The sequence below is a fragment of the Pelophylax lessonae genome (genome assembly GCF_965119305.1).
Source record: "Pelophylax lessonae genome assembly, chromosome: 2".
NCBI lineage: Eukaryota > Metazoa > Chordata > Amphibia > Anura > Ranidae > Pelophylax > Pelophylax lessonae.
The window spans coordinates 332332211-332349879 of record NC_138769.1 but is presented as its reverse complement, the minus strand read 5'-3'; the positions used below and the strand labels follow the sequence as shown (position 1 = coordinate 332349879).

Genomic DNA, 17669 nt, shown 5'->3' with positions numbered 1-17669 from the left:
GCCTGTATATTCTCTTCACTCTAAGCTTGCTTTTTGTATGATAAACCAGCATCATCTCACAACTGATTCAATTTTTAATCAGCAAACAGAATCACCATGACAGCCTTAGACAGTAGGAAGGAACTGAAAATACTGAGAAATCCTAATAACTATATTAGGCTGCCTGGGTATATTTTGTATTGCAAAAGTGTAGAGCTCCCCATCCGGCGCGCGCGAGTGTGTGTGTGAGATAAAAATACCAAAAAAAATTGTAAACACACATAGTGAGTGACAGTACACAACCAACAAAAAAACGGAATTTTTGTAAAATCTTACCTGTAAAATTCCTTTCTCTGAGTCCTCCGACAGTCGCCGCCTCTTCATATTCGTCACATATGGGGTATTAGACTTTGCTCCGAAGGAGTAGCTAGGCAACAGAATATGTTAACAATAAAGCTTTAACATATCCCACCCTCAAGGGGTGGTCCCCTCAGTCAATACCCTCCTACTTCCTGCAACCATATCTCAGTTTTAGTGGAATAGCAGTAGAGTATACATTCAAACCCCAAAAGAGGGGCGGGGGCGGCGACTGTCGGAGGACTCAGAGAAAGGAATTTTACAGGTAAGATTTTACAAAAATTCCGTTTTCTCTTACGTCCTCCGACAGTCGCCGCCTCTTCATATTCGTCACATATGGGGACGTCCCAAAGCAGTGCAAACATGAGGGGTGGGAAACGCATCCGCGCCGAAAGGCAACGCAGTCTCCACATCAAAGAAAGGAACCTTACCAAAGGAAGGAAACCAGCTGGGCAACAGCAAAAATAAGTGCTCAACAGGAGCAACAACCCAGGAAAAGACAAAAAACCAGGGGATACAAAACTTATCCCAACAGCCAGGAGTCCCCAACAAGGGACCCTAGGGAACAGCCGCACTAAGAACCTTGCGGCCAAAGGAAGCATCCGCCGATGCCTGAACATCTACTTTGTAGAATTTTGTGAAAGTGTGTACGGTCGACCAAGTCGCCGCCTTACACACCTGGGCTACAGAAGCCCCATGACGACAGGCCCAAGACGTACTCAGAGATCTAGTAGAGTGCGCCTTCACAGGCACAGGGGGAACCTTCCCCTGCAAGGCATAGGCCTGTTCAATGGTCTGCCTGATCCATTTGGCAATGGTAGAGGCGGAAGCCGCCATGCCCTTCCGAGGACCCTCTGGAAGAACAAACAAGGAGTCCGTCTTTCGAAAAGACTCAGTGGATTTAAGGTAAACCCTAATCGCCCGAACAACATCCAGAGAATGCAATCTCACCTCCTTTGGATGTTTAGGCTTCGTGCACAACGAAGGCAAAACAATATCCTCGTTAAGATGGAAGTCCGAAACTCGTTTCGGCAGAAAAGAAGGATTAGGTCGCAAGACCACCTTATCCAAATGAACAACCAGGTACGGAGACTTGCAGGACAAAGCCGCCAGTTCCGACACTCTGCGAGCCGAAGTGATCGCCACCAAAAAGGCGACCTTTTTGGACAACATAGACAACGAGATCTCCCTGATCTGTTCAAAAGGAGCACGTTGTAACACAGACAGGACTAGATTCAAGTCCCAAGGGGGCAAAGGATCCCTCCTAGGAGGAACCAGATGCCGCACACCCTGAATAAAAGTGCCAACCAAGGAGTTGGAAGCCACGGGACGTTGAAACAGAACGGCCAGCGCAGACACCTGACCCTTTATCGTAGCCAGCGCCAAACGCTGATCGACACCCGTCTGAAGGAAAGACAGCACACGGGAAACCGAGTACGTGCGGGGTGAAAACCCCCTGGACTCACACCAGGCAAAATAGGCCTTCCAAGTACGGTAATAAACCTTTCCCGAGGAAGACTTCCTCGCGTTGATCAAGGTATGAACAACCTCTGGAGAGAGACCCTTCTCCTTCAGGACCTCGGTCTTAACAGCCAGGCCGTCAAAGCCAGCGACTGTAAAGCAGGATGGCAAATCGGTCCTTGAGACAGTAGATCGTCCCGAAGAGGCAGACGCCAGGGGGCGTCGACCGCCAGATTCACGAGGTCTGCGTACCAGGACCGGCGAGGCCAGTCCGGTGCCACAAGAATCACCGTGCTGCGTTCCGAGTGTAACCTGCGAAGGAACCGGGACAGCAACTGAATCGGTGGAAACGCGTACATCAGCCTGTACTGATGCCACGGGGCCACTAACGCGTCCGACGCGTCTGCCCGAGGGTCGCGCGTCCTTGCCACGAACCTCTTCACCTTGTAGTTGAGGCGAGACGCGAACAGGTCCACATCTGGAAGACCCCACTTCGCGCACAACATCTGGAAGACAGCCGGGTGGAGAGACCATTCCCCCTGATCCAGGGTCTGGCGACTCAGATAGTCCGCCTGCCAGTTCTCCACTCCCGGAATGTGAACCGCCGTTATCGCCGGGACATGAGTCTCGGCCCAAGACAGAATGTCGGCCACTTCTCGAGCCGCTCGGGCACTCCTGGTGCCCCCTTGGTGGTTGATGTAGGCCACCGCCGTGGCATTGTCCGTCTGCACCCGAACCGGGCAGCCCTGCAGCCGGTCCGTCCAGCGATGAAGACAGAGCCTTATCGCACGCAATTCCAGAATGTTGATCGGGAGGGAAGACTCCCCCTCCGACCAGGTCCCCTGGGCGGACAGAACGCCCAGAACACCACCCCAGCCCGACAGGCTGGCATCCGTGGTGATTATCGTCCACGAGATCGGACGAAACGACTTGCCCCCGGACACCAACGGGGACTGGAGCCACCACAGAAGGTTTTCCCTGGTGCGATGACTCAACGAGATCTGAAGATCCAGAGATTGAGGTCGCCCGTCCCACTTGGACAAGATCTCCGCCTGGAGACCCCGCGTGTGAAACTGCGCGAAAGGAATCGCCTCGAAAGCCGAGACCATCAATCCCAGACATCTCATACACGTCCGCAGAGACGAGTTCGGAACGTCCCTGAGGGACCTGACTTCCTCCTGAAGAGTCCTGAGTTTGTCTTCCGGCAGGAAGACCTTCGCCTGCACCGAGTCCAGAATCATTCCCAGATAGGGAAGACGAACCGACGGACTCAGTGTCGACTTTGGAACATTTATCGTCCAACCGAACTCCTGCAGAGTTTGCATCGTGACAGACAGGTCCTTCTCCAGACCCTGACTGGTCGCAGACCGAATCAGAATGTCGTCCAGATACCCCAGGACAGAAATGCCCTGGGCTCTCAATAATGCCAGAACCGGTGCAAGCACCTTGGTGAAGACCCGCGGAGCCGAGGCGAGCCCAAAGGGCAACGCCACGAACTGGTAGTGATCCTCCGCAATGGCAAATCGAAGGTATCTCTGATGACCCTCGAATATGGGGATGTGAAGATACGCATCCTTCAAATCGATGGAGGCCATGAATTCCCCCGGAACCAGGGCAGCCACCACCGAGCGCAGGGATTCCATGCGGAACTTGCGAACCCGCACAGAGCGGTTCAGAGCTTTCAAGTCCAGAATTGGACGAACCTTGCCCTCCTTTCTGGGCACGGTGAACAGATTGGAATAAAACCCCCGAAATCTGTCCCGATGAGGCACCGGAACCACCACTCCCTGAGCCCTCAGGTCCCGCACCGCCAGGTGCAGATCCCGCAGTCGCTCTGGAGACAGTTGTAGATTTGAGGGAAAAAATCTGCTCTCTGGCCGAGAGAGAAACTCGATCTTGTAACCAGATCGAACGATTTCCAGAACCCATCTGTCCCGCACACGGGCCAACCAGGGCTGAAGAAAACCGAGCAAGCGTCCCCCCACCCCAAAACTGGGTGAGGGCGCCCCTTCAGGCCGAACTGTTATGGGCCGCAGGTCCTGATTGGCCGGACTTCTGTTTCCCAGACCAGGGTTTCTTCTGAGAGCCCTGGCCCTTGAACGGTTTGCCCTTGTAGTGCGGCCGAAAGGCACGAAAGGACCCCTGAGGGGGCCGAAAATGAGCATGCTTCTTCCCAGAAGCCCCCTTAGCCTTGGGGAAATGGGGCAAGAGAGTGCTCTTACCCCCGGTAATCCCCTTAATCAACACATCCAGGGACTCCCCAAAAAGGCGAGACCCATCATAAGGCAGATTGGCTAAGGTTTTACGTGAAGATTGGTCCACCGACCAACATTTCAACCAAACCAGGCGGCGAGACAACACCGCCACGCTGTGCACACGCGCGGCCAACGGAATCAGGTCCAGGTCCGCATCACACAGATACATGACACCCTGGTGGATCTGATCCACCATATCCAGGGTCGCCGCCGAGGCCGAATCGGCCACTAGGACGCGCCTAAGCATCTGCGTCCAACTTGCGATCGCCTGGGCCGCCATGAGAGAAGCAAACAGAGCCTTAAGCATAGAACCCGTAACAGAATAAGTATGACGGGCAAGAGACTCCAGTCTCCTATCCGTGGCATCACGGAAAACAGGGGATCCCTCTGCAGGGATCGCAGTGGCTTTGTTCAAAACCGCAATAGCATGATCCACTGGCGGAGGCACACACCACCGTTCATCAGTGGCAGGCGAGAAAGGATAACGCAGCTTAAATTTACTTGGTACCGCAAAAGGCTTGCGCAAATCGCGCCATTGGTCCTTAACAGCGCGCTGAAAATCAGCATTGCAGGGAAAAACCTGCGGCGTCCTGCGTTTTCTCTGCGTCCCATAAGCCGCCAAGGCAGCTGGGGGACACACCTCGTCCTGCAAACGTAGCGTCTGCTTAATGGAAGCAATCAACTCATCCATGATTGCAAGCTCTTCAGGCGAGCCAGGGGGAGAATTATCAACCCCCTCAACTTCAGCCTCTACCTCAGACCCCACTAGATCAAGAGAGGAGCGGGACCCCGATAGGGGGGTCCCCGCCAGAACAGCCCCATCACCTTCACCCTCAGAATCAGAGGACAGAGCAACTCTGGGCCGTTTAGTAGATTGAGCAGCCACCAGCATTTGCACCTGTGCAGCAAGGCCAGCCACAATAGTGGCTAAATCCCCCCCTGGGGGGGAAACAGCGGTCCCCTGGCTTTCCACCAATACTGTGGGAAACTTGCCCTCCTGAGAATCCATTGCCCCTGTATGCCAGACAACCAAGGGTTAACTGCCCCCTTACAGCAAGCGCGGCAAGCGCAGCCCACCGCACCACACTCAGGCACAATGAGACCCCCACAGGGAATATACAGACTGAATACAGGCAATGGAACACAGGAATAGAAGGATAAAACCTGAGGAGACTCCGCTGCTGCTGCTGCCTCGATCGGTGCTTCCAGGAGAGAGGAAATGATGCTGCCAGGGCGCTCTATGTAAGCCTATGGAGGCTACAAGAAAATGGCCGCCGTGCATGTAAACCATGCGGCCGGAGCGGGCGCCGGTAAAATGGCGTCGTTTGGCGCCGAAATCGCCGCTCCACAGTGCATAAAATCACACACAATAATATCCCATTATATGGATACATGTTAGATCGCCGCAGCGATCGCTGTATATGCCCCAACATGCCATTAAAAACATGCCCCACAGCACACAGCTCCTCACACTGCCCAGCCTGACATACTCAGTGTCATACAGCTCCCCCCCCCATGCAGCCCACAGCATGCAGCCGAGAGATAGGGAGACAAGCAGTGTGATTAAAGGCAGGTTACACAGTCCCAGACTGAGACCCCCCCCAGACAGACAGGTCCCCACATAGATACACTTACCTCACATGGCGTGGGGAACCCGCACAGGCGAACAAGCCGCTGCACATGAGGCAGGGAGAGTCGCAATTCAAGACGCACACAATGGCGGTTCAGAAACCGCACAGCGTCCGGTGAGGTAGCCACCTCACCAATCATCCCTGCACCGAACAGGGATGGGTCGTTCACCGTGCCAGGAGCGTTACCTGGCTGAACGCTCGATGGCAGACTGGGAAGCCACTGACCCACGACCTGCGACCAGGGGGATCAGCCCGAGACCCAGTCCGCATGATCCTCTTCGTCCGAAGAACTAACTAATGCTGACAAAAATAACAGCTAAGTAAAGGTAGAGAGAAAACTCAAACAAAATATCAAAAAGAAGAAAGAGTCTGGGACAAAAAGTCCCAGCACAGAGAGAGCCAGCCACTCCTGACAAGCTAGACATTAAAACTGAGATATGGTTGCAGGAAGTAGGAGGGTATTGACTGAGGGGACCACCCCTTGAGGGTGGGATATGTTAAAGCTTTATTGTTAACATATTCTGTTGCCTAGCTACTCCTTCGGAGCAAAGTCTAATACCCCATATGTGACGAATATGAAGAGGCGGCGACTGTCGGAGGACGTAAGAGAAACAAGGTTATCCAGATGAGGAGACAAATCAATGGAATAAGGTGGTAAGTTTCAAATGAGTCTAGTCAGTAAAAACAGAAGTATGAATAGGCAACACATGATCAGGAAATGAAAAGCATAATTTAATGCAGTGTTTTTCAACATTGAAGGCACCCTTTACAATTGCGCACAATCTCGAGGCCCCCCATTCTAAAATGTAAAAAACTACAATTTTTCGTTTTGCATAATGCAACACCCATTACATATGAAAAGGAATCCCAACATTAGTGGTTATTTCATCCTTCCAAAGCAAACACCTTTGCACACTGGTACTGATTAGTATTCCAATGTTTCTCTTCTCCCTCACAGCTGTGACCCCAGTAGAGAGGGGCAGGGGAGGGACAAACAAGGGTGCTGTGCCAAGGCACACCCTGGTTGAAAAATTCTAATTTATGTGTAATTTTTTTCCTTCTAGGATAAAAAAAATCAACAACAATAATATTGTTTAATAATTCTCAGTAAAATACCTCCATTTTGCATGAAATCCATTCTTTCCAGTTGGTGATTTGGAGAACTCGTCTCACAGCTGCCTTGACCACTATCCGAATCACTGTCCAAGGCCTTCAATTCAGCTGCATTTTCTTTTGCACTTAAAAGTACCTTAAAAAAAAAAAAAAAAAATATGACCATTTAAAAACATGCTACAGTTCACTATTTTGATAATATTTACAAACATCCTCTATAAATTGACAGAAAAAAAATATAACAGGTATGTTAATTTACTCAATTAATATATGCTATTATTTTAAAGCTGGTCATAGAAAAGTTTGTTTGTTTTTTTTTGTTCAGTCAGCGATTCCTTCAGTTACACAAATGACATGAATGGAGGAATCCTCCCTGCTGAGGCATCGTCTTCTGACAGCAGGACCTGGGGCTGTCAGAAGCCACTGATCGAGAAAACTTTTCTAACTTGTTAAATCAACAGAAGACAATATAACGATTACCTTCTGTGAAACAAGGATGGCCACACACTGTTCAAAACTTGGCCAGTCCCTGTGGAACCTACTGAATTTTAACCCATCTATGGCCACCTTAAGTCTTCCCCTCTTTTGCACATTTAAAAGCTTTTTTTTTTTATATTTTTTGAAGCAGGTACCCTCTCCCACTTCCTCTATCGTTGCCTAGGCCAGCATGACATAGCTCCCGCACCCCACACAAATGTCACACATCCGAGGATACATTAGGAGACTTTTACTCAGTCGGCAGATCTTGAACATGTGTTGATGCCAAAAAGACAGCACAGGATTTTATAGGCTATTTGATTAAAAAAAAAGAAAGCCTAACTATGGGCAGTGTGGAAATAATTAGAAATGTCTCCTTCCCATGAAGCATCTAGTTCTCATTTATTAAGGATGGATTACACTCTTATGTCATAATCCATAGTCCCTTGTTCCCATGACTGACAACCAGTCCCTATAGCCTTTTTTCTTGTTGATCTAGGCACTGCCCTCCTCACCGATGTTATCTACAGTGCAGGACCAGGAGCTACATTGTCAGAATAGGACAAAACTGCTGGTAGGAGTGCCCATCCACATTCCAGCACTGGACAGCAGAGGACCAGGCTGCTGACTCATGAGTCAACAGGTTAACGTAAGCATAAGTTTGGCAGCAAACACACATTAAAGCATAACTCCAGAATAGGAGGAAAGAAATTGAGATAGTGCTGGAGCATGGAAAGGGTAGAATGGAATATGGGGGGCAGAGAACAGAAAAGACCTAAAAGAGAAAAAAAATAGGGCAGGTGCTTGGTGGAGAGGTCAAGATTCTATTCTCTCCCCTTGTTAGGGGCCCCTGCATAGGATTGTTATATGTTTTTACAAGAAATCTCTATCACTATGTTGAACTTGCACTTTATATGGTGATTGTAGATGACTATGTGGTTATAATACTGGTCGGAGCGCTTCATTTTTGTTATTGAGGGTTTGATATGCTCCGCCTGCATTTTGGACTCTCTAACTTTTTGACATTATGATTTGCCTACAACTTTTGTATCTTTCGGAAACACTTTTAACATATCAAATCAAAAAAAAAAAAAAAAAGAAGAAAAAAAACGAATAGACAGATTTCTGCTCTAACTCCCCAACACACTAAGCCCTCATTCATAAAGGTGGTTGAGCTGCATCCTTTAACAGGGCTTGTCTGGTTGACAAGAGGGGCCCCTGTCAAACTCACCCATTCAAGTCAATCCAAAAAAGGCAGGCATTAAGGTGTCCTAAAAGCCTGGAAGTGGATCACTTTTAAAGTGTAAACTTAAAGCGGAGCATCACCAAAAAGAGGAAGCTCCGCTTGTCTGCCCCCCCCCCCCCCTTTGACACCTTGGATTTGACAGGTACCAGCTCCCACTTCTGGCTGAGTTTGACACAGTGAAGTTCGGCTACTTCCCCCGCAGCCAGCCCATTCAGAGAACGCAACACACTACATCCAGGCGCAGTAGAGAACCGGCTGTGAAGCCACTGCTAGTTTCGCTTAGTGGAGATAGAGGCAGCAGCACCCAATAGCCGATTGAAAAACCGGCTTGGGTGAAGAAGACCCTGCTGGATTCCTGGACAGGTAAGTGTCCTAATATTAAAAGTCTGCTGCTACAGTATTTGTAGCTACTGACATTTTTTTGTCTGCAGGAGCCTGGAGCTCCTCTATAAGCCTAAAGCCAGCCATGGATGGTTTGAATATCAACCGGTTCTGCAAGAACAAGCCAAGATTTGATCCATCAAAGTTGATCGATTAACTTGGGTACAAAAAGCCTGACAAATTTTACAAGCAATCATTGCTAGTGGCTAGTATAGCCAATCGCTGTCTTCTCCCAGCCGCAGTAGGAGTACACAATGGCTCCTGCAGGAGGGGTTCCCGTCAACAATGTTTGTGTTGACAGAGGAATTGAGCCAATTTCTTTCCTGCAATCTGTGGTCGCAGGAAAGAAATTTGCTATGTCTATGGTCAGCCTTAGTTTAGGTTCATGCTAGTATTATACCACATTTTATTCAAGTTTTTAATGCATTTTTTTTGTAGGAGACAACAGCATTTTAGAACACAAAACTCAGCCACAAACACATTAACACAACACGTGTACATGCATTTTACATGCGCTCTCAAAGTCTATATGGCCAAAAATGCACTATGCTACATCAAAAGTCTTACAACACCATGTCACATTGATGTGAAGAAGCATCACAGAGAATAGTGTGGTTTCCGCTGTTGTGCGTGACAATGGCAGATGCAGCAGAAATCACCCCAGTAGGCATGGTTCCCTAGGCACAGGACCTGCATTGCAGTGTGCTGCTTCGCCAAAAAGAGTTCTAGATGCACTGAGGGGGCACTGGCACCTCCATCAATATAAATGGACTGCGTTAAAGTGCAGACAGAAATCGCACTGCAGTGTTTTGAAGGAACCCTTATTGTGCTCACCAATAGACAATAGTAGCAGTAAAATCTTTATACACAAGAGAAAGGGGGGGGGTGTACCAATTTACAGAGCATTTGATGATTAAAGGACTCTGGTGGACCTTTGCACAACAGGCAAACTACGATTTCCTGAAGGGGCGATGAATGGCAGCCCCCTATTTCTCTTAGAAGAGGTCTAACTTTACCTGTCGTATATGTCTTGTTTAGCTGAATACATTTTAGGATAATTACCAAAAACCAAATAAAGACCCCTATAAAATGTATAACATTGTACACTACATGAAGAACAATAAATACTGTTACATCAAAAGGCCTGTCCTTTCTGCACACTCACAGAACAATTTCACCCAATGGATCCATGCTGCCCACCACAAGAGGCTCTATACACAGCTGCAACAAAGCCAGGACGTGCACTCCGCCCCAGACAGCCCAGAACGGTCACAATCACTTCCTGACTTTCTCCAATGCAAACAGCTGTGGTGACAACTATATAAAACACAAATACAAGGCGAGAGGGAGAGAGACCGGTACCTGAGGCTCGGACACGGCAGCCATAGAGTTCTCCCGGTGACAGCTCCCGCCAATACACACAGCAGCCGCCTCAGAATTGGCGCTCTGGACAGGAGGCGGGACCACCGGATTGTCCTCCAATCACAGCTCCTCCAGGGGTGAGTGTATGTGCGTTCCAACACTCGCTTTGGTTCTGTAGCGTGTGTTAGTGTGTGCACTCCAGTGTCACTTCCGAATGGACAGTATGATATAGCGACCGCCTCATCCCTTTCCATGACACATTAATAACACAGGTTCTGAGGCTGATATAATGCACATAAGGCACCAAGTGAGTTTATTTACCACCTTAATCAGCCTTTAGAACCTGTGAAATTAATGTGTGTCCTGGATTTAAAGGGATGAGGTGGCAACTCTAGACTGATAATGTACTGGGGATAAAAAAAAATAAAAAAGTTACCACTACCACATATTTATGCATAGCTTACAACCAGGGCCGGTGTAACGTGAGAATTACCTACCCCGTGAGAAAAACCTACCCTCGTCACTTCCGGCCAGGAACAGCTGAGCAGTGCGCATGCTCCCAGCCCCGGATACCTAATAGAAAAGCTGAGGACCTGACTAGTGCGCATGCGCACTAGTAGGAAATTATCACGGTGTCCGTGAAAATAACTTACCCACGCCACGCTTACATTAAAACAGCTGTGCTACAATATAAGTCATCTCCGCTCCTGTTCCTGTCAATCCCCTGATCTTGGCTAGTAAATATAAAAGCGGGTCTCGGCTCCGTGATTTATGTTCTCATACAGCCGCCGCCGCTTTAATATTTACTAGGCGAGATGAGGGAAGTGACAGGGATAGGAGTGGAGATCACTCGTATTGCAGCAAAGCTGTTTTAATGTAAACGCCGCATTACACACAGTGCCGTGCAACCGGAAGTGACGAGGGTAGGTTTTTCTCACGGGTAGGTAATTCTCACGGAACACCAGTGTTCCGTGAAAAAAACATACCCATGAGAAAACCATACCCTCGTCACTTCTGGTGCACCTACGGAGGGTATGGATTTATCACAGTAGTGTGTGTAGTGTTATACTTGCCGCCGTTACATTAAAACAGCTCCTCTGCAACATTAATCATCTCCGCTCCTATCCCCGTCACTTCCCTGATCTTGGCTAATAAATATAAAAGCGGATCACGGAGCCGACATCTCCGTCATTTAGATTTCATACACCCGCCGCCGCTTTTATATTTAGTAGCCGACATCAGGGAAGTGACAGGGATAGGAGCGGAGATGACCCATGTTAAAGCCGACCTGTTTTAATGTAACCGCCGCAAGTATAACATTACACACACTACCGTGATAATTTCATACCCTCTGAGCATGCGCACTTGTCAACTTCTCTGCTGTTCAATGATGTATCCGGAGCTCTGAGCATGCGCACTGCTACACTGCTCAGCTGTTCCTGACAGGAAGTTACGAGGGTATGGAATTCTAACGAGGTATGGTTTTCTATCGTTACACCGGCCCTACCATGGGACCCAGGCGGCACTTAGAGAGGGGCGGCCCCCGCCGCCTCTTCTCCTCTTCGGCTAAATCTCGAGTTAAAAAAAAAAAAAGGGCCGCGGCCGGCCTGACATGCACACAGCGAATGCGCCGCCACCACCACTGGGGAAAGCCCGTAAACGTTCGGCTATTTCCGCATGCGGCGGTGCATGCGCGGTGACGTGTTGGCGCCGGCCGGCGCCATTTTTAAATCCTAAGGCGCCTATAGGAACAGGTAAGTGATACTGCTCCACAGCCACACTACCTGCCATTATGGGGGGCTGCAGGCATACTACAGAAGATGCAGTGCTGCGGGCATGGTACATGCCCACAGCACTGCATCTCTTGTAGTATGCCCGCAGCCCCGCATTCTCTTGTACCATGCCCGCAGACCCGCATTCTCCTGTACCATGCCCGCAGCCCCGCATTCTCCTGTATCATGCCTGCAGCCCCGCATTCTCCTGTACCATGCCTGCAGCCCCGCATTCTCCTGTACCATGCCCGCAGCCCCGCATTCTCCTGTACCATGCCAGCAGCCCTGCATTCTCCTGTACCATGCCTGCAGCCCCACATTCTCCTGTACCATGCCCGCAGCCCTGCATTCTCCTGTGCCATGCCCGCAGCCCTGCATTGTCCTGTACCATGCCCACAGCCCCGCATTCTCCTGCACCATGCCCGCAGCCTTGCATTTTCATGCACCATGCCCGCAGCCCCGCATTCTTCTGTAATATGCCCGCAGAACTGCATCCTCCTGTACTATGCCCGCAGCACTGCATTCTCCTGTACCATGCCCGCAGCCCTGAAGAGCACTGTGGCACTATAGACAGTAGAAAGCCTGGTGCGCTCATCGGCCCAGTGTCTACTGCTCTGTCCTGCTCCTGCTGTCACTCCGTACACACTCACACTCCTCTGACTGCTTTCATAGTCCTATAGAATGTGGGGGCCTCTTGGAGGGCGTGAAGTTTTTTTTTTGTTTGGGGGGGGGCAGCATTTCATTCTTGGACCCAGGCAGCAAAATGTCTTGGGCCAGCCCTGCTCCCAACGGTCCTTGATTTCGAGGGACTGTCCCTGCTTTGGAACAATTTGGTCCCCCTGTCCTCATTTTGTTCTGATCTATATAGTTGTATATAAAATGCACTTTTTATCTTTCAAAAAGTGCTAAACCTTCCATCTGATTTCTAAACTGCTGCATTTATGCTACATAAGATGTTCATAATTTATTGGGAACATTTATCAATCCCATCTTGATGTCAAATCAAACTTTAAATTGGTAGCAGTGTTGCCAACCTTAAAGATTGAAATTTACTGACCCGACACCTAAGATTTACTGGCACAACCACGTTTTTTCCTGGCATTTCCAAAAGTTACAAAATTACAGTTTTAACCACTTCTGAACCGGAAGATTTTGCTGCTTAATTACCAGGCCACTTTTTTCAACTTGGCACTGCATAACTGACAATTGTGCAATCATGCAATGCTGTACCCAAACAAAATTTATGTCCTTTTTTCCCACAAACAGCTTTCTTTTGGTGGTATTTGATCACCTCTGCGCTTTTTTTTTTTTTTTTCGATATTAATAAAAAAAGAGCGAATATTTTGAGAAAAAATGACATTTTCTACTTTGTCTTTTAAAAAATATCCAATATACTTAATTTTTGTCATATATTTTGGCCAAAATGTATTTAGCTACATGTCTTTGACAAAAAAGATCTCAATAAGCGTATTTTTATTGGTTTGCGCAAAAGTTATAGCGTTTACAAACTATGGTGTAAATACTGGAATTTATGCAGCTTTTACTTTCTGACTGCCTATCTCATTCCATGAAGTGCTAAAATGGCAGGGCAGTACAACCCCCCCCCCCCCCCACACACCCCCAAATTACCACTTTTTGGAAAGTAGACATCCTAAGGAATGTCCTGAGAGGCATGTTGAGCTCAAAATGACTAAAAAAAATATATATATATTTTTTTTACACAAAGTTGGCATTGAAATGATATATTTCTCACGCATTCCATGGGTATATGTGTAATTACACCCCAAAATATATTCTGCTGCTTCTCCTGAGTACAGGGATACCACATGTGTGAGACTTTTTGGGAGCCTAGCTGTGTACGGGACCCCGAAAACCAATCACCACCTTCAGGTTTTCTAATGGCGTAAATTGCTTATTTCACTTCCTCACTACCTGTCACAGTTTCCGAGGCCCTGAAATTTCACGATACCACAAAACTTCCCCCTTAATGACCCCATTTTGGAAAGTAAACACCCCAAGCTATTTGCTGAGAGGCATGTTAAGTCCATGGAATATTTTATATTTTGCCACAAGTTTTGGAAAAATTACATTTTTTTATTTTATTTTTTTTTAACACAAAGGTGTCACTAAATTATATTTGTCTCACACATGCCATGGGTATATGTGAAATGACACCCCAAAATACATTCTGCTGCTTCTCCTGAGTATGGGGATACCCCATGTGTGAGGCTTTTTGGCAGTCTAGCCGCGTACAGTACCCCAAAATCCAATCACCGCCTTCAGGCTTTCCAAGGGCGTAAATTGTTGATAATTTTCCCGAAACTTGCGTCAAAATATAAAATATTCCATGGACTCACCATGCCTCTCAGCAAATAGCTTGGAGTGTCTACTTTCCAAAAAGGGTTCATTTGGGGGGTGTTTGAACAGTCCTGGCATTTTATGCTCAATCTTAGCCACAAATCATCCACTCTTCTAACCATTTGAAGACCAAGCCTTTTCTGTGACTTTTTGTTTACAGGAAAAAATATTTTTTTTACTAGATAATTACATTGAACACCAAACATTATATATTTTTTTAAAGCAGAGGCCCTACAGAACAAAATCGTGGGTGTTGCAATTTTTTTTGTCACACCGTATTTGCGCACAGATTTTCCAAACGCAATTTTTGCGGAAAAACAACACTTTTTTTAAATTGAATGCACAAATACACTATATACAGTGGGTACGGAAAGTATTCAGACCCCCTTAAATTTTTCACTCTTTGTTATATTGCAGCCATTTGCTAAAATCATTTAGGTTCATTCTTCTTCCTCATGAATGTACACATATCACCCCATACTGACAGAAAAACACAGAATTGTTGACATTGTTGCAGATTTATTAAAAGAGAAAAACTGAAATATCACATGGTCCTAAGTATTCAGACCCTTTGCTGTGACACTCATATATTTAACTCAGGTGCTTTCCATTTCTTCTGATCATCCTTGAGATGGTTCTACACCTTCATTTGAGTCCAGCTGTGTTTGATTATACTGATTGGACTTGATTAGGAAAGCCACACATAAGACCTTCCAGATCACAATGCATGTCAGAGCAAATGAGAATCATGAGGTTAAAGGAACTGCCTGAAGAGCTCAGAGACAGAATTGTGGCAAGACACAGATCTGGCCAAGGTTACAAAAAGATTTCTGCTGCACTTAAGGTTCCTAAGAGCACAGTGGCCTCCGTAATCCTCAAATGGAAGACGTTTGGGACGACCAGAACCCTTCCTAGAGCTGGCCGTCCAGCCAAACTGAGCTATCGGGGGAGAAGAGCCTTGGTGAGAGAGGTAAAGAAGAACCTAAAGATCACTGTGGCTGAGCTCCAGAGATGCATTCAGGAGATGGGAGAAAGTTGTAGAAAGTCAACCATCACTGCAGCCCTCCACCAGTCGGGGCTTTATGGCAGAGTGGCCCGACGGAAGCCTCTCCTCAGTGTAAGACACATGAAAGCCTGCATGGAGTTTTCTACAAAACACCTGAAGGACTCCAAGATGGTGAGAAATAAGATTCTCTGGTCTGATGAGACCAAAATAGAACTTTTTGGCCTTAATTCTAAGCGGTATGTGTGGAGAAAACCAAACAATGCTCATCACCTGTCCAATACAGTCCCAACAGTGAAGCATGGTGGTGGCAGCATCATGCTGTGGGGGTGTTTTTCAGCTGCAGGGACAGGACGACTGGTTGCAATCGAGGGAAAAATGAATGCGGCCAAGTACAGGGATATCCTGGACAAAAACCTTCTCCAGAGTGCTCTGGACCTCAGACTGGGCCGAAGGTTTACCTTCCAACAAGACAATGACCCTAAGCACACAGCTAAAATAACGAAGGAGTGGCTTCACAACAACTCTGTGACTGTTCTTGAATGGCCCAGCCAGAGCCCTGACTTAAACCCAATTGAGCATCTCTGGAGAGACCTAAAAATGGCTGTCCACCAACGTTTACCATCCAACCTGACAGAACTGGAGACTGGAGAGGATCTGCAAGGAGGAATGGTAGAGGATCCCCAAATCCAGGTGTGAGAGACTTGTTGCATCTTTCCCAAAAAGACTCCTGGCTGTATTAGATCAAAAGGGGGCTTCTACTAAATACTGAGCAAAGGGTCTGAATACTTAGGACCATGTGATATTTCAGTTTTTCTTTTTTAATAAATCTGCAACAATATCAACAATTCTGTGTTTTTCTGTCAGTATGGGGTGCTATGTGTACATTCATGAGGAAGAAGAATGAACCTAAATGATTTTAGCAAATGGCTGCAATATAACAAAGAGTGAAAAATTTAAGGGGGTCTGAATACTTTCCGTACCCACTGTAATTTCTAATTGTTTGGTCAAATTTAAAAGATTATCTTATGCCGAGTACATAGATACCAAACATGACATGCTTTAAAATTGCACACGCCAGTGCAGCAGCAAAAAAATACGTACATTTTTAAAAGCCTTTAAAAGTCTTTACGGGTTACCACTTTGGACTAACAGAGGAGGTCTACTGCAAGAATTACTGCACTCAACCTGGTGTTTGTGGCGATACCTTACATGCATGCTGCAATTGCTATTTACATATGACACTAGACCGACACTTGCGTGCACCTTTGTGCACAAGAACGGGGGACAGGGGTGCTTGAATTTTTTTTTATTTTTTTAATATTTATTTTGCTTTTTTATGTTATTTTGACACCTTCCCTTTCATTTTTTTTTTTTTTAACCATTTTTATTGTTATCACAGTGAATTTACATATCCCCTATGATAGCAATCTGTAGTGACAGGTACTCCTTTTTTTTAAAAAAAAATTGGGGTCTTTTAGATGCTAAATCTCTCCTCTGACACACCGGGACTTACAGGGGCTGGTTGTGGCCATTTATTTCAATAGATGCCACACCACCCCATCCTCGTGCAGTGACTGAACCAGTGACCCCCAGGCCTGAGGCCCCAGAGTTTATACCACAGGGCCACCAAGTCCAAGAGGATGTGCCAACTCCGCTGAGTCACAACAAAACCGAGATTGTCCAATCACCTCCAGAGTTGAGAGAAGAATCTGCCAGAAAAGGGCAATCTAAGCCAAAAGAGCAGAGACCAAAGAGGGCCGTCCATCTGCCTAAGAAAATGAAATATGACATTCTGGGTGAGAGCTCTGAAGAGACCATAGTCACTACCCAAAGGGCACATACACAATGCCAACCCTCACCACTCCAGTTTCTTTGGGGGGGGGGCACTCTGGTTCGCTCCCTGACACACTTTGGTGGGCCATACCAGTATCAGTGGCCTCAACCAACCCTTGTGAGGTTCCCTTACCAAACTGTGGTATATATGTTGACTATGTAGCACTGCCCCCTTGAGGACTGCTGGATTTCACACTTACGGGTCCCCCTGGGTTACCATTAGTAACCTTGACATTAACAGTCTCTCACTTTCCTTCTTGGCTCATTCAATAAACAGTCCAGGGGTATTTAGTTTTTTTTTTTGTGTTTTATTTATAAATTAGGGATGGGAGAAGGGAATAGTGGGATACTCAGAATTAACTATGCACAAGATTTGAGGACTTTTATCACTTGGTACAGCCAAGCTGTTGATCCTCCTTGCCACTAAAGTGGATTTAG

At 47.2% G+C, this 17669-nt stretch overlaps 1 protein-coding gene across 1 annotated transcript in view; it reads right to left on the bottom strand.

Moving 5' to 3' along the window:
- The window catches only part of CLSPN (claspin), a 92405-nt gene extending 82054 nt beyond the window's left edge, over positions 1 to 10351 (bottom strand). Inside the window, exons 1-2 of the mRNA XM_082244259.1 lie at positions 10263 to 10351; positions 6800 to 6932 (exon numbers count right to left, since the gene is read on the bottom strand). Coding sequence (XP_082100385.1) covers positions 6800 to 6932; positions 10263 to 10286 — 157 coding nt within the window. The 5' untranslated portion in view covers positions 10287 to 10351. The remainder of the gene's footprint in view (positions 1 to 6799; positions 6933 to 10262) is intronic.
- Between the last annotated feature and the right edge of the window lie 7318 nt (positions 10352 to 17669).